The sequence below is a fragment of the Adelges cooleyi genome, unplaced genomic scaffold (genome assembly GCF_023614345.1).
Source record: "Adelges cooleyi isolate 19-005CV unplaced genomic scaffold, UGA_ACOO_1.1 ACOO_flye_CR_arks_rails_tigmint_CR_PRNA_108, whole genome shotgun sequence".
NCBI lineage: Eukaryota > Metazoa > Arthropoda > Insecta > Hemiptera > Adelgidae > Adelges > Adelges cooleyi.
This window is the reverse complement of record NW_026095761.1, coordinates 6215221-6239229: the sequence shown is the minus strand read 5'-3', so window position 1 is coordinate 6239229 and position 24009 is coordinate 6215221. Positions and strand designations below refer to the sequence as shown.

Sequence of the window (24009 nt, the reverse complement as noted above, 5' to 3'; positions counted from 1 at the left end):
AAATGATTTATATTAATTAAAAAACTAATATTATAACTAAATATCTACAACTATATTAAATATACCGATATAATTATTAATCATAATTTGTAAAATTATTACTATTTGTTAAAACTTATTTTGATAATATAAGAAACAATATCTAAATTCTAAATCACCTTATACCTAACTAGTTATACTTCACACCTACTCACACTTCAATGATTACGCAACCGGAAGTTCAATAAACGAACATGAAAGTTTCCTAGGAGGTAGTAAATCCATAGAAAATGTAAAACAAAAGAAGAAGAAGATTTTCCCGACTATAATTCACTAGCAGATCATATAGCAATTTTTATACGGCAAGTTATAATAACATACCGATTTCGTTGTGACAATTTCATAAATGTAAATTAAGAGTCTAGGCTCTAGTGTATTTTTAAAATAATTTATAAAAACCAAAATCTGTAATCATCTAGAATTCCCCAGTGAGTGTTTTTAACTCTGGCTTATAAATTCAATGGACTCTTATAACAATAGTATCCGACATTAAAGAAAAACAATAAGATTTCGTGTCCTGGATTGTAAATTGTTTGTTTGTTGCCTGTTCAACCGCCAACCGACGGATAGGTAGCCAAGCGGCGTCGCGCGGCGCTAGCGTTGTGTTATCACCGACCATATCTTGGCGGCGAAAACCTGTGTTAAAGGAACCACGTTGCCCGTTACTCGTTAGTCCGGTGGTGAGCGAGCACACCGGCCACCGCTGCCGCGACTGCTGGTTCTTGTCCGTCGGTGATATTTTCAGTGTCGTCCACGATATAGCGAAGAACGCGCGCGAGCGAATTACACCGCTGTTAATAAAAAAATAGTGTACAATTTACTATTCTCGTTGAATTGAATTGATTTTATTTATTATTATTGTTGTTATCATTGTACAATTTATATTATAATATTATCATTATTATCAATATTATTATTTCAACGAGTATTGTTTACAGTCGACTGCGCGTTCGAATTCTAATTATTATTATTGTTCCCGAAAACAACATGTTGCGATTCGAGTCGAACGCCGACGACGCCTACGGTTTTAAAGTATAATATTATATTCAGAGAAGTTATCTCGTGTGTAGTCGCCGTGATCATTTTGTGAACAAATTTGTACATCCAATAAATCACCTACTGTCGTCTACACAATCGCAAGGTATTTATAATTAGTTCATATTTAATTATTATCAGTGTTATCGTAGTAGTAAGTTTTCTCCATACCGGGCCTAGTTGTCTATGTTTATGGTCTTCTCTATAGCATCTTGTTCTGACTTCTGTGTAGGTACTCATAAGGATTTAATTTGCATCCTGTTTGAACTTTGTGTAAAACGTGAATTTTACTTACCGCAGATTGGTACAGTTATTTCATAATAATAATTTAGCCACGTATGTGGCAATTTCACTATTCAATTAAACATAACACTCGGGACTTGATTGTTGACAGAGTTCGTACACGTATTTTACTCATTTTTTCTACTTAGGAATAAGTAATAACTAAAAACAATACTCAAACAACGTATTTGGACCTGAATCTCATTTAAGTAAAACCCAGGTGACGAGGACATTTATAATTTATATTTATATTTAACCTAAACTTGTTATCTTAAACAAATAAAATCTCCTTAGTCATTACTAATACGTAATTAAGTAAATATTATTAAATATATATTATATGGTATTATGATAGTGTTTTGGATTATAAATATAGATATATAGATAGATAACTGTAATGTAACAATCGACAACATACTTCATCACAGTGGTAAAACAGATATGTATTATAGACTTAAAAAACTAAAAAAGAGGAGCGACAAATATTAATAGTTGGCATTTTCCAACTATAATTATATACCTTGTTTTTGTTTGTAAAAATAGTTATTGATTAAATATTGCATAACTTAAAAATAGTTTGTGATATATATATATATATATATATATATATAGGTACCTATCATTTTTATAATCGTTTCTATAATAATAATATATTTATGTGGAAAATGGTGTCATGTAACTAACGTTTTAATAAAAAACTTTTTCCACGAATTTATTCGTCAATAGCTTTCGTCACTCGAGCACTATACTTTTATATTGAATTATTAATCTCATTTCCTTTCCGGTTAAAGTTTGAATACATTTTTTTTGTTTTTGGTACTATAATTTTAACGTTTTACTTCTTTAATTAGTAGTAATTATTTAAACTAAATTAGACCAATAGAAATAGGTTGATTAAATGCTTCATATTGTTTTAGAGGAACTGAGATAAAATGTCAAGTTTAAATATGTCAGCAGTCAGACATCAGTGTGAATGTGTTAACTGTTAAAGCTTTAACATGGTGGTTTGAAATATTAACTTGATAATCTTTGGATAGATATCGTTGATTCATTTCTGATGATTCGGACTCATTGTAGAGTCCATCCAGTTTCAAAGAGGAACTCTGATTAGCGCTCTGAAGATGGAATCTGCAAAGAATCCGAAACGTCAGCAACTAACAAAGACATGAAAACATCCTAAGATTATCTTTCAAAATTCAACTAAAAAATAAAAATGCCTGCTTTGTTTCATTGTACATGCCATCAAATGTTTTTTATATCTATTCAATATGCTGAAATTATTCATCGGGCATTATTTTTATTTATAATTGCATTTTTCTTTTAACAACACCTTGTCTCATCTACTAACTAGCAATCTCCTAAAAAATTATAAAAAGTAACTAGCTACCATTTTCTTTATATCTATATGTATATTTTCAAAGATCACTAATTTTTTGATTTTGTAAAAATATCTTCACTTGCACTTGAACGAATAACTTCACGGTGTATTGAATTAAACTGATATTAAACCATAGACTTTTACCTATTCATAAACTAGTTATATTTATAATGTGATTTTAGTGTTCTCATAGTCTCATTTAGTTTGTCGCTATGTAATAAACATGCGAGGAAGCGGCAGTGGTGATAACAATGAAATATCGCATATAATAATACAATAGATAAAAATATGTATGAAGTATGCCGTAATTTTACCTACCACTAAAGAAGCTGATTGATTGTAATCAAACGGTTCCTGCAAGCCATTATTATGACAATTTATAGAGCTCGTTTTGATTCTTGAAAATTTAAGATAACTCAAAATACTTGCCTTTTTTTATTTAGTTAAATCATTAAAATACATTACATTTTTACAAGAACGTAAACAACTTGTCAGTTTATTTTTTTTTAGTCATTTATTTTTATTTACACATAGTTTGACAATTTTTTTTTTTTGAAAGAGAAAATTCAGATATGCAACACGCCACCAAAAACAGCTATTGGTTATTATATATACCTATTTTTAGTCTGCTTTATAATTAAGTGCATGTGTAGCGAAACTAATTAAAAGTGATGCTTTTAAAACGATTTGTAATTAGTAATGACGTTAATGCTTGTAATGTGTTTATTTTTTCGGTTTGTTTATTAAAACTATACAGTTTAGTTTACGATTTTGTATAATAATTGGTGATGGTAAAACTGTATGATTACCTACGTCGAGTTACAGTGTCGGCGAAAAGCTTCTATCGTTAGACAACTATATATTATGAGGAGCGATATTGTATGCCAGGTATCAGGTATATGTGACTAATTATTTATTTAAAGTTGTTAAAATTAATATTGATGCGGTTTCTTATACGACATTTATATAGCTTTTGTACGGATTGTAATAAGGTTGCAGTTTCTCATAGCATACCTGTAGTCTGTACAATGTACACAAACATATTTGCATAATATTGCGTTATACTTCTTATTTTGTTGTGTACCTATCTGATATTGCCTTGGTTGGCCGTAGGGGTTGTATCTTAAGATTTTAGCGTTATCGTTTTAGTTTACAAGACCAAAAGCATTACAGGCTTTTGTAATAAAAAATATTATGATTGTTGTTGGCTGTATGTTCATCATTTTAGTGTAATGCCGACGAATCCATGTGTAGGTATAACTGTTGTTGTGTAATTATAATATACATATTATGTGTACCTTTACAGCTGTAACGTATGGTTCGTTAAAATGTTTTGGAAGCACACTTGCGTTTGCACAAAATTCAACGTGAACGCTCACATATCGTGCCTGTTGTATGAGAGTGTATGTGTTGAATTCGTATATGAGTATGTGTTTGTATTTCATACAATTATTAATCGATAATATTATAATGACTGGCGGAAAAACGCGTCGTGTCGCGTGTAAACTGTTGGCGATGTTTTTGGGAATAAATTGAGTGAAAATGTTGATTAGAACAATCACCACCACCCCTAGTTCCTACTCGAAAGGTTACAAGTTATTATAACATATAACTCGTCAGTTTGTTAACGAGTTTATAATATTCTACCTTGTAACCGCCACGAGCAATTTATTGTATTTTACAATACGAACGAAAGTTCGTTCACGATGCGGCTAAGTGGTTTATTTAGCCAAAATTGTCACCGAAAAAGAATTAGCGCTTTAGCTCAATTTATAGTTAAATGTTTTATTATATTGCTTTGCCGCTCTGGTTTGGGTGACAACTCAAAATTATAACATGTTATCGACATTAAATTTATTACTTTTGAAGTTTTGGCTATAGTGTAAAATCATCATTTTAACAATGTAACCTGTCACTATTTAAAATAACATTTTTTTGAACTATTGGCTTATAAACCTTAAATTCGTATATTATTATATAATAGAGATTACTATTAAATTGTCACTGTAATTTTGAGTTGCTGCTGATTTGAAATGAAGCGTCGATATTACCTATATCTGCGCACAGTTCAGCCGAGTGTGTTGTTAACAATTATTGTGTTTCCAATTTGCGTTGACATATTATTTTACTACATATAGAGCTCAACAATACCCCTTTACGTTTACTTGATTAGCTTTGGTTAAGATATCGAATAAAAATGCGGACTTTATGTGAAAAAGCTATGCTCTATGTTAGGATATTTTATTTCTTTTACTTTGATAGCTACTAGGTAGGTTGTAATATTATGATAATTCCTGTTTTGCGTTAACTCGGATGGTCCATGGCCGGATGGTCACAATATGATAACCCACTCTTACAACAAAAACTTGTTTATTTTTGTTATTGTTTTTTCCGTAGATTTTTTAGTTAATAAATATTATTGATTTCCTCGCGATAAACGTGTCGAAATCGATCAAGGCAACAAATTAATGTAATATTTAAGACGGAAATCAGGAAATTCAGTTTTTAATGCCTAGCCCAACGCATGCACCATAAATTGTGTGTTTTTGAATGCACTGATAAAATATTATTAAGTATTACTTTGAAATTAGCCCATCGTTATTGTATTTTAGAGGTACCTACTGCAGCGTTCAGGAAGCTTAGCGCTATAATTATTTTGAAATGAGTGACCTTGAGTGTGCTAGCCAATGAATAGGAAACCGATAATCGTATGTTGCGCTCAAACAAAATATTATTTTACTATTGATGTGCATACGTGCTTACCTATTTTTCATTTTTTTTACACTAATTTTTGGGTCATTATGATTTCAATGGTTGGACTATTTGTAATACTAAATTCAGCTTTTTCCTAAATAATGTCCGCGAGTTGGGTTTTCCTGGGGAAATTTTTTTTAAGCAATCACTAATACTTTGTATGTATTATTCGACTGAAGTATAAGCCCCTAATTTGCATAATTAATGATCTTTAGATTGTATACACTATATAATAAAATATACATAAAATATATGCTATAAAATATACACGTAGGTTAAATATGATTTGTTATAAATAATTTATAATACATTAGGACAAATGTTTTATTTATTATTTGTATTAATTGCAATCCACCTACATTCATGTATCTATTATATTATGTTTTTTACTTACTCTGCATTATTCGTATTTTTAAAAACAGTAGTATAAAATGTATTAACACTGTATTAATAACTCGTATTAATCGACTCTAAAGAAAAACATTTTTTTTATCTAAGTATACATATTGTAGTACATTATGTATATAATATAAATCAATGTATCATACACCGTGAGTGTACAAAACTAAGTATTTTTAATTAAAAAAAAATTTTTTTTGGAAAGACCCTGACAGCAACTGAGGTTATAACCCCTTATATTATTAAATTGTCCCTGGGCATTGGGCACCCTGTGGTTTTGTGAGGAGGTCTTCTAATTCATAATTGCTTATAGTATAATAAGTGTATATATTTATAAAGAGTAATGTAATAATAATGATAACGTAAACAAACTATGCTGAATTTAAAATAAAAGTGCTAGTATATTATTGTAACTCGTATTGTTATCTAATATTACTCCAATGAACTAGTTTTTAGTAATTACTTATTAAGTTTTATTCACGAGTAATAATTATATTTCACTTACTATTTTTTTTTAATTATATAGAAAAAAAAACTTTTTTTGTATCTATGTGTATTAGTTAAAATGTTATCAAAAATAAAAGAATAAAACAGCACTCAATTATTAGGAAAAGCTTTTGTGATGATTTTGATAACAAAACGCCAAGGTCAAAATTGGTATGTATACTGTGCCGTCGCCGTTGGATACCGATTGTGCCTTTTTTTCTTGTTACCATTTTGTATTATAGCGTTACATAGCATGTGCGTAGGTACTTGGTTGGGTTGGGAAGGTTGATTGATTTAGCAAAGGTTTCATGAGGTTTATACTATAGAATATGTAAAGACTCAATTAAACTTTAGGTAAAATGTAGGTGGAATGCACCCCATGCGTAAGTTGTATTACCACATTAAGTCTCAGCTGAACAAGTATAGAATTAGGCTTTGTTTGGGTAGTAAGGTGAAAAAAGAAACGTGTTAATTCCCACGCAGTTGACCCTTTGAGAGTACAACGACTAAAACAATAAGTATTTTTCAAAACGGAATAGCAGTACAATAAATAAGATTACAGACAAACAGAATAGATTAGGGTAATTTAGAGTATAATTTTAATTTATTAAATAATTGCAATATTTTTTTCAAAACTGTAATAATATATTTTTTTTATTTAATAAAAATTGATATTTATAGTGTCTAAACATGTTTATAAATGCATTTTATATTGCTGGAATTAAATTTATTCTTTTGTATGTATCTTATATTTTTAACTACACATTGTAAAAGATAAATGATTACAAATCAGTTGACTATTGCTCTTCAATAATAACTGTTTCATTAACGATAAGAAGACATTTATGAAACCAAAATTAATTCATAAAATATACACGGATATTCAAAATTGTCCATATTTAGTTCTGTTATCAACAGAGCATAGTATATGTGTAACATGCACATATTATACTAAAGTCTGTTAAATTCAGTTAAGCAACATGCTTAACATGAGTTTGTAGTAAATGTCTTAATTGCTAACTTATCATTTCATTGTGCTTTTTGCTTAATTTCTGCGCACAAAACTAAGACAATTTAATTGAAAAATTGAAAAAATTACAAATTTATATCTTAAGTGGGTAGTAATAATATGTGTAGGTACTTTATAAACATTTAATCTTATCCTATTGTTGTAACTGCATGGTTATATTTATAAGTAGGTATTAAACGATGTGCCTTAAATTGTAGATTATATATTCAAAAAAACAATTTATTCTGCGTCATATTATTTGGCTTATATCATAATATACTATTTCAAATACTGCGTTTTTTTTTTTAATCACACATTAAAATAATTAATTGGTAAATTCAAAATATACGTAAATAAAAGAGATAACGTTCTTACATTAAGTAACATAACAAAAACTATTGTAAATATGTGGTTTTTTGTTATAGATTCTGAGTAAATGTAAAAACTAACATCAAAGAGTAGGGTTTTATTAGTTGGTAATATACATTATGTTAAGGTGGACTTAGACAAACCACGCAAACAAACTGTAGATAATTTGTAAATAATTAAAAATCGTATGAATGCACAGCTATAAAATGAGAATTGCGTTAGTTCAGGCGGTGTCTAAAAAAAATGTAAACGAAAATCTTTAGAATTTGAAATGAACATGTATATATTGTCCAACTTATTTTACTCAGATCATTTTCGCAAACGGACTGCACAAAAATACCATAAAATATGATTTTGTGCTGTTTTAATGAACGTGTGAACCCACCTTTATACGACGCATTGAGTATAAATTACACGGTAGTATAATTTAATTGTAAACATTATTAGATGAACTAAACTTACTCATCGATCCGGATATTAATATTATTCTAAAGAGACAATAGAGCAATTGTACGCAGCTACTATAATTTTTCGAGACAAAGAACCATGAAATGAAAGTATATATTAATATTTGTCTGAGGCTAATGACCATTGTGATGGCAAGGTCAATCATGTGCTTACCTATACTTAGTTTTATTTTGTCCACAAACGTAAATTACACTTCTATCCAAACGTATTCGATTATTAGCGATAATAAATTATTTCCAGTTTTTAAAAAAACTAGTACACAATACTTAAACTGTCACTTATCTTGCACCGAACGTTTTCAGTAGTATAATCGCACCACACTGATTTATCATATTAAAGTGGGAGAAAAGTAATTATTATTAAAGTTAAAAATAATACGTGCTTACCTATATTATATCATTAACAGAACCGTAAGAGGAAATTACCTTGGTATGGAAAACAATACAGTTGTTTTTTTCGAAACACCTACTAATGAACAAAAATCAATGAGTACTCTATTACAGATTCAAACAAAAGCCATAAAAATTAGATATGCACATATATAGTCTTATTAGATACTTTTATTATTCTTTACAAGCAAATTTCTAAATATAAATTAATATATCAAAAAACTTGTGTGAAGTTTAATTTTATTAGATTTTGTTAACATAGATTTTTTTAATATCATTATTGAAAAATAGTTTTATATATATATATATATATATATATATATATATATATCAAATGAATAGCTAAGAATTCGCTATCCTGGACGGCTCGTCAGTTCGACTTCGAGGAGAAGAATGGTTGATACTTTTTTAATAATATGTCTTGCTAAAATTCAAAAAGTTAATTTTTATTAAAATGTATATTATAGATAAATGTATGTTCAATGTGAAGCTTGTTATATTACATTAAGAATGTTAATGTCTAATGATTTTAGAGTGCTGGTAAACTTATAATAGGTGAATGCAGGCTAAAATAAATACAAATTTGATTAACCTTCATTGAGTTTATAGAGTGAATTGACAAGGCCGAGGCATTTCAAGTTCTTTAAAACATGTTTGCCTTTCTACTTCGTAGGTATTTTACTCAAAACGTATTGGTTTTTATTATCATTTTATACCATAACATTACTTACTTAACCAAGTTTTGGTTAAATTATCATATTTAGAACAGGCGTATAAACAACATTATAATATATTATATACAATATTATATTACTAAATGATTACACTGTAAGAGTATTAATGTGAAGACTGGATATATTGCATTCCCCAATCCTTATACTAATAAATTATAAAATAAAAATAGTTATGAATTATTAACATTTGGAAACAAGACCAGTTTCTTAAGTACACTCGGTGTCGATAGTAAAATGTAAGTCAAGAAGTAACAATAATGTATTGTGATGTATTTTATAAAAGATTTTAAAAATTTAAATGTTCACCCATTTATTATTTTGAATTTTGTATTGTAATTTGTGGGTACATAAGTTTATACTTTCACGTTACTTTTAAATAATTTAATGGAAATGTATATTATGATCACTGTATGTACAAGTATGTATAAAATATAGTTATTTCACAAATGTGTATGTATCCGTGTTAAATAAATTAGGTGTTTAGTGTATGGAAACATGGTCGTTGTATTGTGTACCTATATAATTAAAACGTAAACCAGCCAACCAAAAATGTGTAAGAGACACATTACAGTTGTTACAAAATACAATGCAATCCATATTGCGCTCATGACCAGAGGATGGTTTTTGAAATTTTAACTGGAGACAGGTACTGCTATTACATGATACGTTTATTTGGGATTAATACAGTGGAATTCGAACGAATAACCTTTAATAAATAGCACTTCTAGCTACGTTTTACATTCAGTCAACAACCGAATAGTGGTGAATGGCTTTATTTTTAATTATTATTAAATGAGATTTAAGTGTACTGGCTTTACAAGTCATCAACGTAAATGGTTTTTTTTTGTTGATTTATTCTTATTGAATTTTTTTGAAAGCATATCAATAAATTCAATGAACCAATGAATTGATAGTGTTAAAAGTTGTATATTATTAATTATTATACATAATAAAATGTTTAAAATAATACATTTTTATTAAGTACGTAACCGGCATGACTCAACAGCACAGAGCGTATGCATTACTAATGCAAAACGGTTTTGTGATGTGCTGTACTTCCGGTGATAGACTTATCTGTGTGTATCATACTATAATGCACCTATAAGTTTATAGGAATTAAAATACTATTGACTTATGAACGATGTTTAGTGCTTAAATTTAAAAAAAAATCCTATCACAAAAAAAAAGTTAACTTCAAAAAAATAGCTGATGTTTGTGTTAACCAAATACAATTTAAGTTGAACAGACTTAATACAGACCTTTCGCCAAAGCTGACGAGATATTATACCGATAAAGCATGAGGATCGTGTAAAGAATGAGTATTTAGATAAAAAAAAAAATCCAAACCAGTTTCGCGTAGTAGACGTTTCATGGAAACAGGAAGTTTGCTTGTTTCAAGGTTACGGCAGGCAGTATAAATTATTATAAGCAATCGAATTTACCAATACAATTATAAAATAATATAACACACGATCCGTCGTAATAATATGTGTACATACAATAAATAGTTAAACATTATATGTAAAAGGCAGCTATTTCTCGTCTTCTAATTGAGAAGTTAAGTTTAACTACTTTAGGGTTCACAGACGCAGTACATTTTGAAAAAAAGGTGTTTATCAAAAAAAAAAAATGTATTTCTAATATTAATGACCATATTGAACTACATATTGACCTAATCAGCATTAGGTCGTAATAAAAAATAAATTAAAATTTGTATTATGTTTCAAATAATAGTCGATACATTTATAATAACGATAATACTGTATTGTTCGTAAAACTCTATTCCTTCGTAAATTATGTATACTATTAGCTTAATTTACTCCTTACAAATAATACAAATGAAAACTAATGGAAGCTCTACAACAATCAAAAAGTACATATTCCAAAAATATGTATTACACTCAGAAAAAAAATCTGGTGATATTCAGTCGTGAGTGGAAGATGCGGGAACATAATACGCTTCAATTGCTTCAGACACGTGACTTATAAATTATGGTATGTCTGTTTAACCCTTTTTTTCAAAAGTCATGTGATTTAGTTTATTATGTCAATAGTTTTATCGTAAATTACGAGAGTTTTAATGACGTTAGTTTGATAAACGTTAACACCTCGATGAATTTTATCTCGTTCGAGAGGTTTTTTTAGATGTTTTTTAGCATTGATAAATGAATAGTGTTTATTTTATATTCGTTCGCTGTTGCTAAATTATTAAAGTTTTTTCCGCAATATTTTTCCACACTTCTGAAACCGCTATAGACAGTACATTTCGTTTAAATGATTGAGGTAATTATTTTTAAAATATTTAAAGTTAGTCGACTTAATTTATACACAAATATAAAGGTAAATCACTATCGAATACATAAATTACGCTTATTTTTTGTAACTCAATGGAACTTATCCGTTATCATGCAAAACAACTTAGCAGTAGAGTTACTCTAAAGCAATTCAATAATTCTGTAACTAGTAGTAACTAGTAAGTTAATTTCACTGCTTTAACAGTTTTTGTTACCTTTTTTCAGTATTTTAACTTATTTGTAACTATTTTATTGAAAAGTCAAATTTAAAGTAACACAATTATTTTAAAACAAAGTATAACTAGTAAGTAGGCACATGTAAACTACTTTAATAATAATAATAAAAAGTTATAACAGTTTTAACAATAAGTAAAAACAATTTAAAGTTAATTACAAACTATTTTACGAAATGTTACTATAGTTTGTAAACGTCTTACGGAAAAAACAAAATATTAACTTTACTAGTTAAAGTTCAATCTTGCTTCTACTGTATTATTTAAATTCAAATTTCAAATTTATAGTATAGCATTGAGTAATAAAGGGTTAAAGTAATAAATATTAAAGGAGTAAATTAATAATTTGTACAGCCAATGGTCGTTATATCGGGTCATAGGAATATAAAACATGTATTGAAATGACACAAACAAAGTGTTGAGAATTAACATGGTATAATTAACAATGGTATACCAAAACTATGCATCCAGCTTTCTATCAAACAACATAATATATTATTATACTCGTTTTTCAGCAGTTTAATGATATTCGTTACGTCGAATAGACATTTAAAATATTTTTATGCAAAAAAAAAACCCTATATAAAATATAGAGATATAAGTACTATGATTTTTGATCGAATAACATAGAATATATAATTAAATTAATCATTTTTGATAACCAGTTAAAATCAATTTGTTAAGCCGTTTTAATGCGAATCGTAAAGAAAAAAAATACAAATTTAATTATGAAGTGAACTGTTATGTATCTGCTTGTATTGAATATATAATAATTTTACTATAGGATGTATCACAATTAGATGATTAATCTGCGAATGAGTGTGTTAGATAATCGTGATGTATCCTGTATAATATTTGTTGTGTACGTATATATTAAAACGTGTTTGGCTAATGATCAAAACAAATTCAAACACGTGCTTACATACATGAAATACGCATATAATAGCCTAGACACTAGAGAAACCTATTGGCATGATAATTACTCGTTTATACTTCGGTGTCGACGGTTGTCTTTCTGGCAAGTGTGGTAGAAGCAGTTTTTAAAACATACCTACTAATAATAGTTGCTTATTGAAAAAAATATTTTTTAATCGCTTGCATGTAGTAATATTTTGATATTTTTAAAAAAAAATTTTTTTCTTTACTATTTATTTATATATAATATAAACACATTTTTTAATGGCATTATTATTGACTGGTTATTCTCTGTTAATATAAACAACAATAATTTACACCGACAACATATATTTCATATATTTTAATTTAATTTACCATTTTTAAGCAAAAAGTAAATTTACAATAAATATACCTAATTGTTTTGTTTGTTTATTAAGTAGTTTTTTCAAATTGGATAGATAATATCGGACGTATTATTTTAACTATAATTTGTTATGATGATGAAAAATAAAATATTATTATTATTATAATTTGAATAATTACTATTATTGTTTTAATCTATAAGTTAATATATATATTTCGTATTTTTTTTTCTATTAAATATTTTCATCGCTCCCTCTCTCCAACTAAATCATAACGGAGTTTGAAATCGAGTAGGAAACGTTTCAACATTTAGTTAATGGTTAATGAACAACAACACAAATACACATGAATCACACGAATTAACTAAAACGATATTTCTTTATGTTTAATTATGAATTATTATTTCGGTTTTTTAACAATTAATTACAAATATTTTATCACTAGTTCACTATTATTGGAATTCATAGATCACAATATGCGATGGCAACTGAAGAGCTTGGAACAACAACCACTTTTTAAAATTGTTCAGGACCGTCAAAAGAAAATCCATTATCCCGTTTATTACTATAGACGGGGAAAAATGCGTTTTGTAGTATTTTTGTAGGTATTAGTCTGATTTTACTGTTTGTTCCGCCAAAATGTAGATAATTTTTTCGTGAACATTTTCCCATGAAAAAACAATTTTTGATAAAAATGGATTTATCTGGTTGTTGTTCTAAGCCCTTCAATTGGTATTTTTACTGCACCAATAGGTTAAATGTCTTCGTCTTATTGTCCTTTTCGTTTAAAGTTATCGACTTTTGTTTTAATAGAAATAATGTAATGTAATATATTATATTTTTTAAGATAAATTTTTCATGAAAAGTATGTCATGTTATATATTATAGGAATAAAAATACCTTGACAAACATTTTTTGAAAATTCTCGAGTAAATTAGCAGCTTAAAGCTTATTAGCTTATACGATAATTATTACTATATGATCAATTTTGACCCGTTTTGTGTTCTATGAATAATTTCGTTGTTCTGACCGAGATAACGATTTCTTGATGGACAGTCAACAAAGGATCAATTGAAATATTGATAAAAAAAAAAACCTACATATTTCTATGGTAGTTAAACATATTGTCCTTGTGGTTATTTGCGAAAGTTATTGGAAAATTGAATGAAAGTAAAATTCTTAGTTGCATAAATATTGTGCGAAGCAATAACATAATAATAATATAGTGTATAGTAAATAGACGAATATTGTATACAGTGTTGTTGTACTATACAATTACATGTAATATACTATGTATTATAAAACAAAAATAAGAGCCCTGCGCGTCAGGATGTCGGACCGATGTTCCAAATCCCACGACCTACATTTTTTATGGATATTGCAAAACTAAAATAAATGCGTTTAGGATACGACATAGGCCGCGATACTATTAAGTAATAACTAATAACCCGTTTTTGGACACACAACAATACAATATTACTATTTGTAACACTAATATCATATCAAAAGTGATAATTTTGATTTTGGTTGCCGTAAATCGACACAGGATACAAGGACGCCCGCAAGAATACATTACCAAGAGGAAGGGCAACTAAATTGTATTGTACGTTGTAACTATATTGCCGCCCCGGTAGAACAATGACACAACTGCAAAATTTGGTAAAATGGACTAAATGCTTTAATGTGTTTAGATATAGCGAACGCATAAGGTAGAAAAACGGCGGAACTGTAGTTGTAATAATTAATTCTGCATTCATGAATTATTAACATTTTAGTGAAAAATAATTTGTTTTTTTGGTTTTCCTGTAAAATTTCAATTATTGCAGTTGTGTCATTGTTCTACCGGGGCGGCGATATGATAAATAATAATATTGATATGCACTCACACTTTTTATTTGAAATTGATTGTGTAATGAAGTAAGTAATGAAAAGGTTTTACATCAATAAATGTATAAAAAAAATACCCTCTCAGCATCGCATTGAAGCTAAGGTAATAAAAATGTTGTGTTAGTTACACAATGCTCGTAAATATATTTTTTTTTATTTTTTCTTTTAATTTAGATTTAACATATGTTTAACATATGTTAACTAGTAATTATTGCGACCAATTTGGTTTGAATCTTTCTGAGGCGCACGAGATCTGTAAACAACGATAAACAAGGGCTTACGTTAATAGTTATAATTTGAGAGCAGCTGATAAAACTGCATAAATACAATAACATTATAAAGCAATAGCCAATATGCTAAATAGCCGTATTATATTGCTGAAAAAATCGTCGTTAAATATTGTTTATGCACCGTTTACAAATAACAAAAAATAAAAACAAAATTCGTTATCTCGTTAAACATATTTTTACCATTATTGCGCTTGTTTAAGAATACTAATAAATAATTATAATAATCCTAATTATTCCTATTTCAGTAATGACGTGTGTTTGTGCGAACGTAACGCCGATAACGTTCTATTTACACTTAATTGTGATGTACATGCGTTTTTTGTGCGCGTATAAAAATAATATATTATGTACATGTAATACACACATACTGTAATTCTATATAGCGACCATAAACAGTTGGACGATTAGGAAAATAACCTGTGGTTGACGGTTTAAACGATATCAAGGTTCTGATAAAAAAAAACGTTAACCTTTAGTGAAAAGAGAGCATAATATTGTATTTTCGCGACATCCAAGCCGAATCCTATTTCAGATTAAAAGCAAATGGATTACAAAATTGTATAATTATGTGCAATTAATATAATGTGGATGGTATGGTTGGTGAGGTCATACGCGATTCAAGTGTAGTGCAGTATTGTGTTATACAGTAAAGAAAACAATAATAATTAGTATTTATTTCACCTGGTTGTAGTTTACCGAAATAATTTATTTATTTTTTGTGTTTTAATGTTTTAATGCTATTTTCCCCGTTAAAATATTATACCAAACTGCAATGTGAACTCGCTCGGTTTTCTTATAATCAAACAGTATTATATAGTGTAACACCGACGATTCGATCGAGTTCTTGCAACGTCGTCAAATGGTTTTACAATTGAGTAATCTAATCATTTTACGAGCCGATGAGCTGTTTGCGGTCGTCATTCGTTAATAGATCGTACACACGGTCGAATTAAAAATTGTAATCTAAGTTATTAAAAAAAACAACAGTGTAATAGCATACGTGACGAGTATTTGGAAGCACCAATTTTGATGGTACTAATTTTGTAACTATAATAGAAACCTAACCGGTCAGATTAGTAGTGTCCAGTGCGCGCTAATGAACTAGTTTTCATTATCATAAAGGCCCAATTGTCATACGTATACATGTGGCTGTCAAAATCGTCATTTTACTTGCCCGGCGTGCCTAATATTTACACCAGTGTCTTAAATTTGTGTTTTTTTAGTTTCAATCCGTGGAACAATGATATTTTTGTTTGTGTCTGTCCACGCGATGTCTACAAAAAGAGTTAAGAAACCTAGGTTTTTCTTATATGTAAAGTTTATCGATCAGAAATCATAAGCGGTTGGTATTTTGAGGCCTGAGGATCAAACATTGAAAAACTTACCCTTTTTTTATAATTTCGCAAAAATAGTTTAACTAGTCGTATACACCAAAAAGCAAAACATTGAGATTGACGCTCTCTTATGTAAGTAATTACACGTTTTGTATCTTATTAGTGTACCATAGTCCATACGCATATTGAATATATTTATTTTGTTTTAATGTCTTACCTTCACAATTTATCAGACATTAATTTTTTTAGTCGGTTGTTATTATTTTACTTTTTAGATTAATCGTATTTTTATACCCAACTTGACTACATCTTAGACTTGGACTGGGAGTGGTTCAGCTTACTGTTCTAGGCCAGCACGAGTTCCAAAAATGTGTACTTGAGGCAAGCTACAGAGTTGGACAAAATCTGGAATATTTTTAATTCTAATAATCCCATAACCCACAATCTTAAAACTAGGTAATTGAAAATAAAAATAAATTTTTGAATGAAAATATTTTTTATTTTAAAGTTTGAATTTTTTGATTCCCAAAATTTTTAATAGCTATTTACATTTGGCGAAATTGAAGAGGTGGCACAATGGCCCGGATTTGTCCGATAGCACCTCTTTATCTTAGTTTATGCTCGGTCATTCGATTACTGTTACATGAATTGCAACAATACAAGAACCCTGTGTTATAATCATCGCTGTTTTGTAAACGATATTCATACAGCCAAAAAGACATCACAATGCACCTAAAATCTCTTCATAATATAGATTTAATAAATCGACTTAGTGTTTTTTTTCTCCTCAAGACACTAGTTGTGGTTTATACGTCACAAATACAAAAATTAGCTCTGTCTTAACAGTTAAATTTGGTATATCATAGGTATATAATGTCGAAACACAATGTATAACAAATTTGTTTGTGTTTCGAAACTGACTATCTACTGGAAACAACTGAAAATTTAACTGTATTATCCACAGACGGGTTATTCACATTCAAAACGATAGTACCGTATAAGGTCTGACGCTAGGAAGTGATTGTAATTGTGTATGAAGCGCTACAACCGGTGAACCGTGAAGTGACATCGGCTGACTGCTGTTGCCGCCGTTACTGCGTTAGTGACAATTCAGAATAAAAAAATATATTCAAGTTCACTCACCCTAATATTTATCAATCATTTAGCTATCATTTAACGTTGTAATTGAAACAAATAATAATATTTAGCCTACTGAAATTATTTCAATTGATTATGCCTGATGTAGCACTTGAACGGTAACAATTATATTCACAATACGATCAGTATTATAATTACACATTTGATATTCCAAACAAAAGAAAAGCACAATATTAAAATCATTAAATTTTCGAACGTTGAAATTGTAAATAACGACGTTTTGCACAAACGCCGACCTCGCGGACATGGTCTGACTTACGATAACCACTTATTTTGGTATACTTACATATATTGTTTACTTTGGTTATGAAAATTTCTCGGTATACGTTGCCTCTTATCGCCATGGTCAATTACTTTTGAATAAATATGAATGCCTCGAGAAAAATCGAAAAAAATAATCGCCAATGCTCTGCCGTAATTAAATACATGACGGTAGTCATCATTAACTTATGAAATATATGTCAGGAAATCCGCTTTTGTTTTTGTTAACTCTGCAGGGTATAATTTTGAAATTGTCTTTCCGTCTCGACCGTAGTAGTTAATTTATTTGTATTTACCTAAGTACCCGCTTTGGGCTATAGCTAAATAATTATTGTTTTGCTTTTGTGTTTTAGTTGGACGAAGTGATCCGTTGGAGCTACATAACCATTATTTCAGTCTAGTCGACGCTGCCATAAGGCGCCGCCACTCCTTTCACAATTGTGGCATCTGTCACAAGAGATTGGCTAACGATGGCGTTGGTCGTACCGGAAGAATCACAAAGGCCGTACCGATTCGGCATGACGTTGGTGTGCATTGGTGCGCTGTTCAACTGGCTAGGGTTGGCAGACCATCACACCAAACCGGTGCCTGCGGTCAGATACATTGGAGTTGGTCTGGTCGCCTCCGGTGCTGTGCTCATATGTATGGCCATGTGCTTTTGGATGAACAGCGTACGCGAAGAAGAAGATGACGTGAGTAACGATATAATATTATAATTTACAATTTACTTGTGTTAACGCCCCGACACCTATTGACCATGAAAAATACACTACGTTAATTGAATACGCCTTCCGGCACTGTCTTAATATTTTCGAAACGTCACATTACACATATCTGACTCGTTAACCCGAAAGGTACACGACGCCCGCAGCCGATGTCCTCTAAAAAGGCTTTTTAGTGTCCCGACGAGCAATATATATATATATATATATAATAATTTGTAATATAATATTATATTTTGAAACGCTTCCCGACTCAGTACATTTACATTATATGCTGATTAAAATAATGTCTTAGTTTAATAACGGGTTTGGCTTATAGTTCAGTTTAGCTTTACGACTGTTAAAAACATTTGCTGCTATTACACAACTTTTCCATTATTATCTATGTGATCTCTGTTTTGATCAATTCTTCTTAGTTCGTTTAACGTATTTCTTCCGTATTTTCATTTTTTCTAACGTTTCTAAAAATGTTTTTTTCGTCTTTGCAAGTTTTCAGTTTATTACCGCTCTTAACATTTCATTGCTATAACATATTTATTTATTCTTTAACCCTTGGCAAATTTCTTATAAATGACATACCTTAATTTTTGTTCTCTTAGCCAAAATATGTCTTTGTCTACATTCGATAACAACTTGTGTGTTAAGAATCTTTAAAACTATAACGAATTGTTTGGACATCATCTAAAAAAGAGTTTAAGAGGCCCAAAATATTGGAAGCCCAGAGGACGATCACCCTCTCGCTCTATAGTCCCCTCTTCATCTGGCTATTGGCCTTTGTAAACGAAGGGGTGGAGCTGAATTTTAAAATAAATATTTTCAAGATATTAGTATTTATCATAGTTTATTAAATATTCAATAAATAATGTAATATTTATAAATGTACTAAACGTGAACTGTGTGCAATAAAATTATTAAAGGTTTTCTTTTTTCGTGTGATTAATTTGTAATCCTTTAAAGGTTAACGACTATACCTTATATATACGTCCTAGTCCCACTATTGTCGTTGATCAGTAAAACCCTATATTGTCATTAGCTGTGGTACTTAGCAAATTAGACGTCATGTTATCTTGACTTAAGAAAATTGTATCGTTATAAACTTCTGTCGCTTTTGTTTTATAATCTACAACCTGGTAGTTAACCGATTTATTTAAGCTACAGATTATGTTTAAGTAGAAAATACTAATACATCAACTGTGGCAACAATATTTTATAGATAGGACGTCATTTCTTTGGATTTCATATAGTAGTAAAACTATAAAGAAATCCATAATAGGGACGGAAAGTCAATAACACGCGCATCATTTTTCTATGGTGTAATTTTATCTTTGTTTAAACAACGTTTAATAAACATCAATTTGTCGATTCTACCAATTCAAAATCAACCTATATTGTGTAACAAAACTTATTTACATGATTTTTAAACAATTACCGATAGCTATCTTACTTTATTACAGTACGACATAATATACAGTTAAAAAGTGTCGAAACATCTTAAGGTTTACTTTTTTCTATAGATTACATTATTTACTTTTTATCTTATTTAATGGATGTAAGTTTATTACGTAAATAGGCACTTAAAAGGTCTGATGCTTTATTTATTGTGGGGGCCTTGTTTTTTAATACATATTTAAGATCCGTTTTAAATTGTATTCTTAGTTCAACGAACTCTTTTTCACTATTTTTATATTAATTTAATGAAAAACATTTTTTTTAGCAAAAAATGTCAGTTTTATATTAAGTTTGCAATTAAATTTTAAAAAATGTCAGACCTATTACTCATAATACCAAGTCAGAACAATTATCTTATTACGTATTATCTGCGTTTTCTGCGATTAGTTACTGCACTGGCGCGTTATTTTAAATGTATTAGCAAAATTACTAACATAAAATAACACTACATGGACACACTTGGCCTAGTATGGTTTTCCTATATACCAGGCAAATGCACTCACCGCGTACCGTATATCTCAGTAACCATATAATAATATGCACGTTGTCTACAGTAGTTCCAGTGTGTTCTACATAGGTAAAAAGAAATGAGGAAACCTTCGTTCATGGTTATTTGGCAATCGGTGGTGAGCGTGACGGGTTTTTTACTTTTTTACTTAGCCCGTACTAGTACGCCTGCGTTCATTTCTCACAAAGAGGGAGGCGGTAATAATTTCTCAGAGTGATATAAATGTAATTTGACACGTTTTCTGATTTTATCTCGAACAATATGTTTGTCAAACTGCGTTGCTGTTCAAGTTTCACACAGGATAAAAGATACTGTCGTTTTATATTATATATTTACCGATTTACATTACACGAGTAGTGGTTCATTGTACCTAACTACAAGTACATAATATATTTTATCATTCCGCCAGTAAAGAATTAAAAAAAAAAAAGTATAATATATTTAATTTTCATATTAAATACTGCTGTAAAAATTGTTAAAACATTTTCAAATAGAAATAATTCATTTACTATAAATAATCTTTAAATTGTACCTTGATCGATGCCTTGTTGATGTTATTAACAATCAAATGTTTTTTTTTAAAACTTAAATAGGAATATTTTTAGGACTGTACTATTGTTAAAAGTTGAAACATATGTTTTTGTACAAAAGTAAGGCCTATGTGCGTTATAATTATTGAAAAATAAATAAACATAAAAATAGATACCTATTATATTAATACACGAGTTTATAAACTTTAGCTCAATGTTAAATTTTATTGAAAAATTGCTTTTATAATGTACATTAAATAATGTATCCTAATAATATGTATTAAAACTAATAGTAAATAGGTAGGTACAGCAATATTGTGCACCTACGAAACAACATTTACCGATTGAAACAAGGAGGAGAAGTACATAAAAGCGATACATTGTACGCAATATTTCTTCATACACTAAAAATAAAAGATTTAAAATAGCGCCTTCCCGATTTTGTATAGGCCACACAATGTTTGCATCAATAATCATTACGTCTTATTTAAGGGGAACGTAACTAACCCAATTGTATACAAATGAAGACTATGTATCCTTATCGAAAATGGAACAATTTAGCATTCATACAGTGTATATGTGCGCGCGTTTGGTCGTTCATCTGCACAATTATTCCCATATCGGTCGGTACCTATAGCGCCTATGCGGATTTGAATTTTTTCCTAAAATCGTATTAGAGTTGGTTTGTTCAATCGACTAGATGATCAGATTAAATGTTGGTGGCGACGCGCGAGAGATAGGGTGATAATTATTTCATTTTGACGGGAATTTTATTTTTTTCTAAATAATTATGTTCCTATAATTGGGAATCCGATTTGTTCACAGAGCATAATGTTAAATTTGGTTTTACAGGATTCGACGGACCACGTGCACGTGATTTCGGTAGATCCGCCGGTGCGGCTGGACGAGAAGCCTCCGGATTACGCTTCGGTGGTGGACGTTCCTCCCAGCTACGACGACGCGATCAAGCTGGATCCTCAACGGTTGTTGGTCGAGAGCCAGATGATGGACACGTGCGCCATAACGATACCGGACGACAGCTGCGACAAGACGAATATCAATAATTCTTCGTCCGGCGGCACGGTTACAGGCGGACAACAGTCCACGTTGGCCCAAGCCATCAGGAAAAGTATACGCGACATACGTAAACAGCTGACGAACACTGTGAACGATTCAGCATCGACTGATGACAATGAACAGCAGCAACAGAGCCACAGCCTAAACGGTTCGAATGACGGCGCGGCCACGGGCAAATCGACGACAAACACGACGCACGCCTCAACCAATTAAAAAAAAAATATATATTAACAAATAATATTTTGGCGTTAAAAAGTTTTCAACAAGACTGAAATAATAATGATATTAGAGTATAAGGATTTTAATCTTGATTATTATTATTATAATATAATACGCGATATTATCGCAATAATTAACAATTGCGACGTATTATTATGATTTTTAACGTAATATACCTAATCTTTCATTTTCCTAACTTGCGGGAAACATAATTGTGTTTGAAAAATAATGGTTTTTAAATAAATTATTATATTTTTAAGATGCGTATTTTGCTATAAATTATAAATACAATTTGTATCGCCTATTGATACGACGTACATAAACGTGTTGCTACAAATTACTTTGTGTATACAATACCATAAGTGCCTAATCATTTTTCTGTTTACTTGAAAAAGACTACAATCATAAGGTTAGCTTTAGTAACACAAATGAGTATAATATACATAATAATTGTTACTTATATATTAAACACTGTCTCCGCGATTATTTTTAGAAAAAGATAAAATAATATTTTTATAAATATTAATGCTATGTACATTTGAAAAAATTGCAGACAAAAATGTGATATAATGTAACTATTGTATAATTTTTTAACGTTCTCTTTTGTAATACATTGTGTTATTGCTCTACAGACTACACCATTATGAAAAATAGTTGTACATATAAAAATTATAATAAATATTATTACTATTAAATATTGTTTACAAAAAATATCAAGTATTTATGAATAATGAAATTTGAATAGAAATTCAGTTATTTGTTGTTAAGGTGCATCTACACTTGCATATTTTTTATTGAAAACAACACATTCTAATATTAATCGTAGTATTTTGAAAACAGACATAGATTTTTCAATACTTGCTAGTAGCATGATGTAGGGCGTAGGTACCTATTGATCGAAGTACATTTTTAATGTTATTGTAAACAAGTAAAATCCAATAAAAATCTTATAAAATTGCAATTTTTCTCAAAGATATTGTAAATAAATTAAAAAAAATATATTAAGAATCCAAATGTTTTTATACAAAAATTGAACCTGTATGGGTTATAAAGTAAAAAAAAATTAAATACCAAAATAGAACCCGTTCCTATGTTAGAATATATATGTTTAAAAATATAAACTTACTGTTAAATTTTATTGAAAAATTGCTTTTACAATGCGCCCTATATAAACTAAGATGATAAAATGCTAGTATTTGATGTCCCATAAGCTGAAAATGGTTTTTTAAACATTGTTTTTTTCTGGATTTTTACTAATTGACAATCTTATGAATATTAAGCTAATTAAAAAAATCTTTATTTTCAAGAATTTATAACATTTCATATAAAACCTAGAAGGTTATTAGTTGTTTGTATACGTATATATTATATTTTTCAAACATTATATATGATCAATCTAGTTTAGTTACAACAGTAATTATTATAAGGTTTTTTGAAGTAGTATTT

The 24009-nt window shown here is 29.3% G+C and overlaps 1 protein-coding gene across 5 annotated transcripts; it reads left to right on the top strand.

Annotated features, from left to right (window-relative positions):
* Window positions 1-712: 712 nt before the first annotated feature.
* LOC126844976 (uncharacterized) lies at window positions 713-23179 on the top strand. 5 transcript variants are annotated; one of them, XM_050583519.1, is made up of 3 exons: window positions 713-1180; window positions 18412-18750; window positions 22120-23179. In XM_050583519.1, exons 2-3 carry the CDS (start codon window positions 18529-18531, stop codon window positions 22555-22557), a joined length of 660 nt encoding a protein of 219 aa, XP_050439476.1. In that variant the 5' UTR covers window positions 713-1180; window positions 18412-18528; the 3' UTR covers window positions 22558-23179. The 5 variants fall into 5 exon arrangements, with proteins under 5 accessions (XP_050439476.1, XP_050439486.1, XP_050439514.1 ...); XM_050583529.1 differs by lacking the exon at window positions 713-1180 and adding an exon at window positions 11501-11625; XM_050583557.1 differs by lacking the exon at window positions 713-1180 and adding an exon at window positions 16314-16337.
* Window positions 23180-24009: the final 830 nt, after the last annotated feature.

Excerpts from the sequence above, each read along its gene's own strand:
- LOC126844976 (XM_050583519.1), top strand. The coding sequence starts at position 18,529 with ATGGCGTTGGTCGTACCGGAAGAATCACAAAGGCCGTACCGATTCGGC. Across the intron at positions 18,751-22,119 it reads TACGCGAAGAAGAAGATGAC|GATTCGACGGACCACGTGCA; the intron begins GTGAGTAACGAT and ends TTGGTTTTACAG.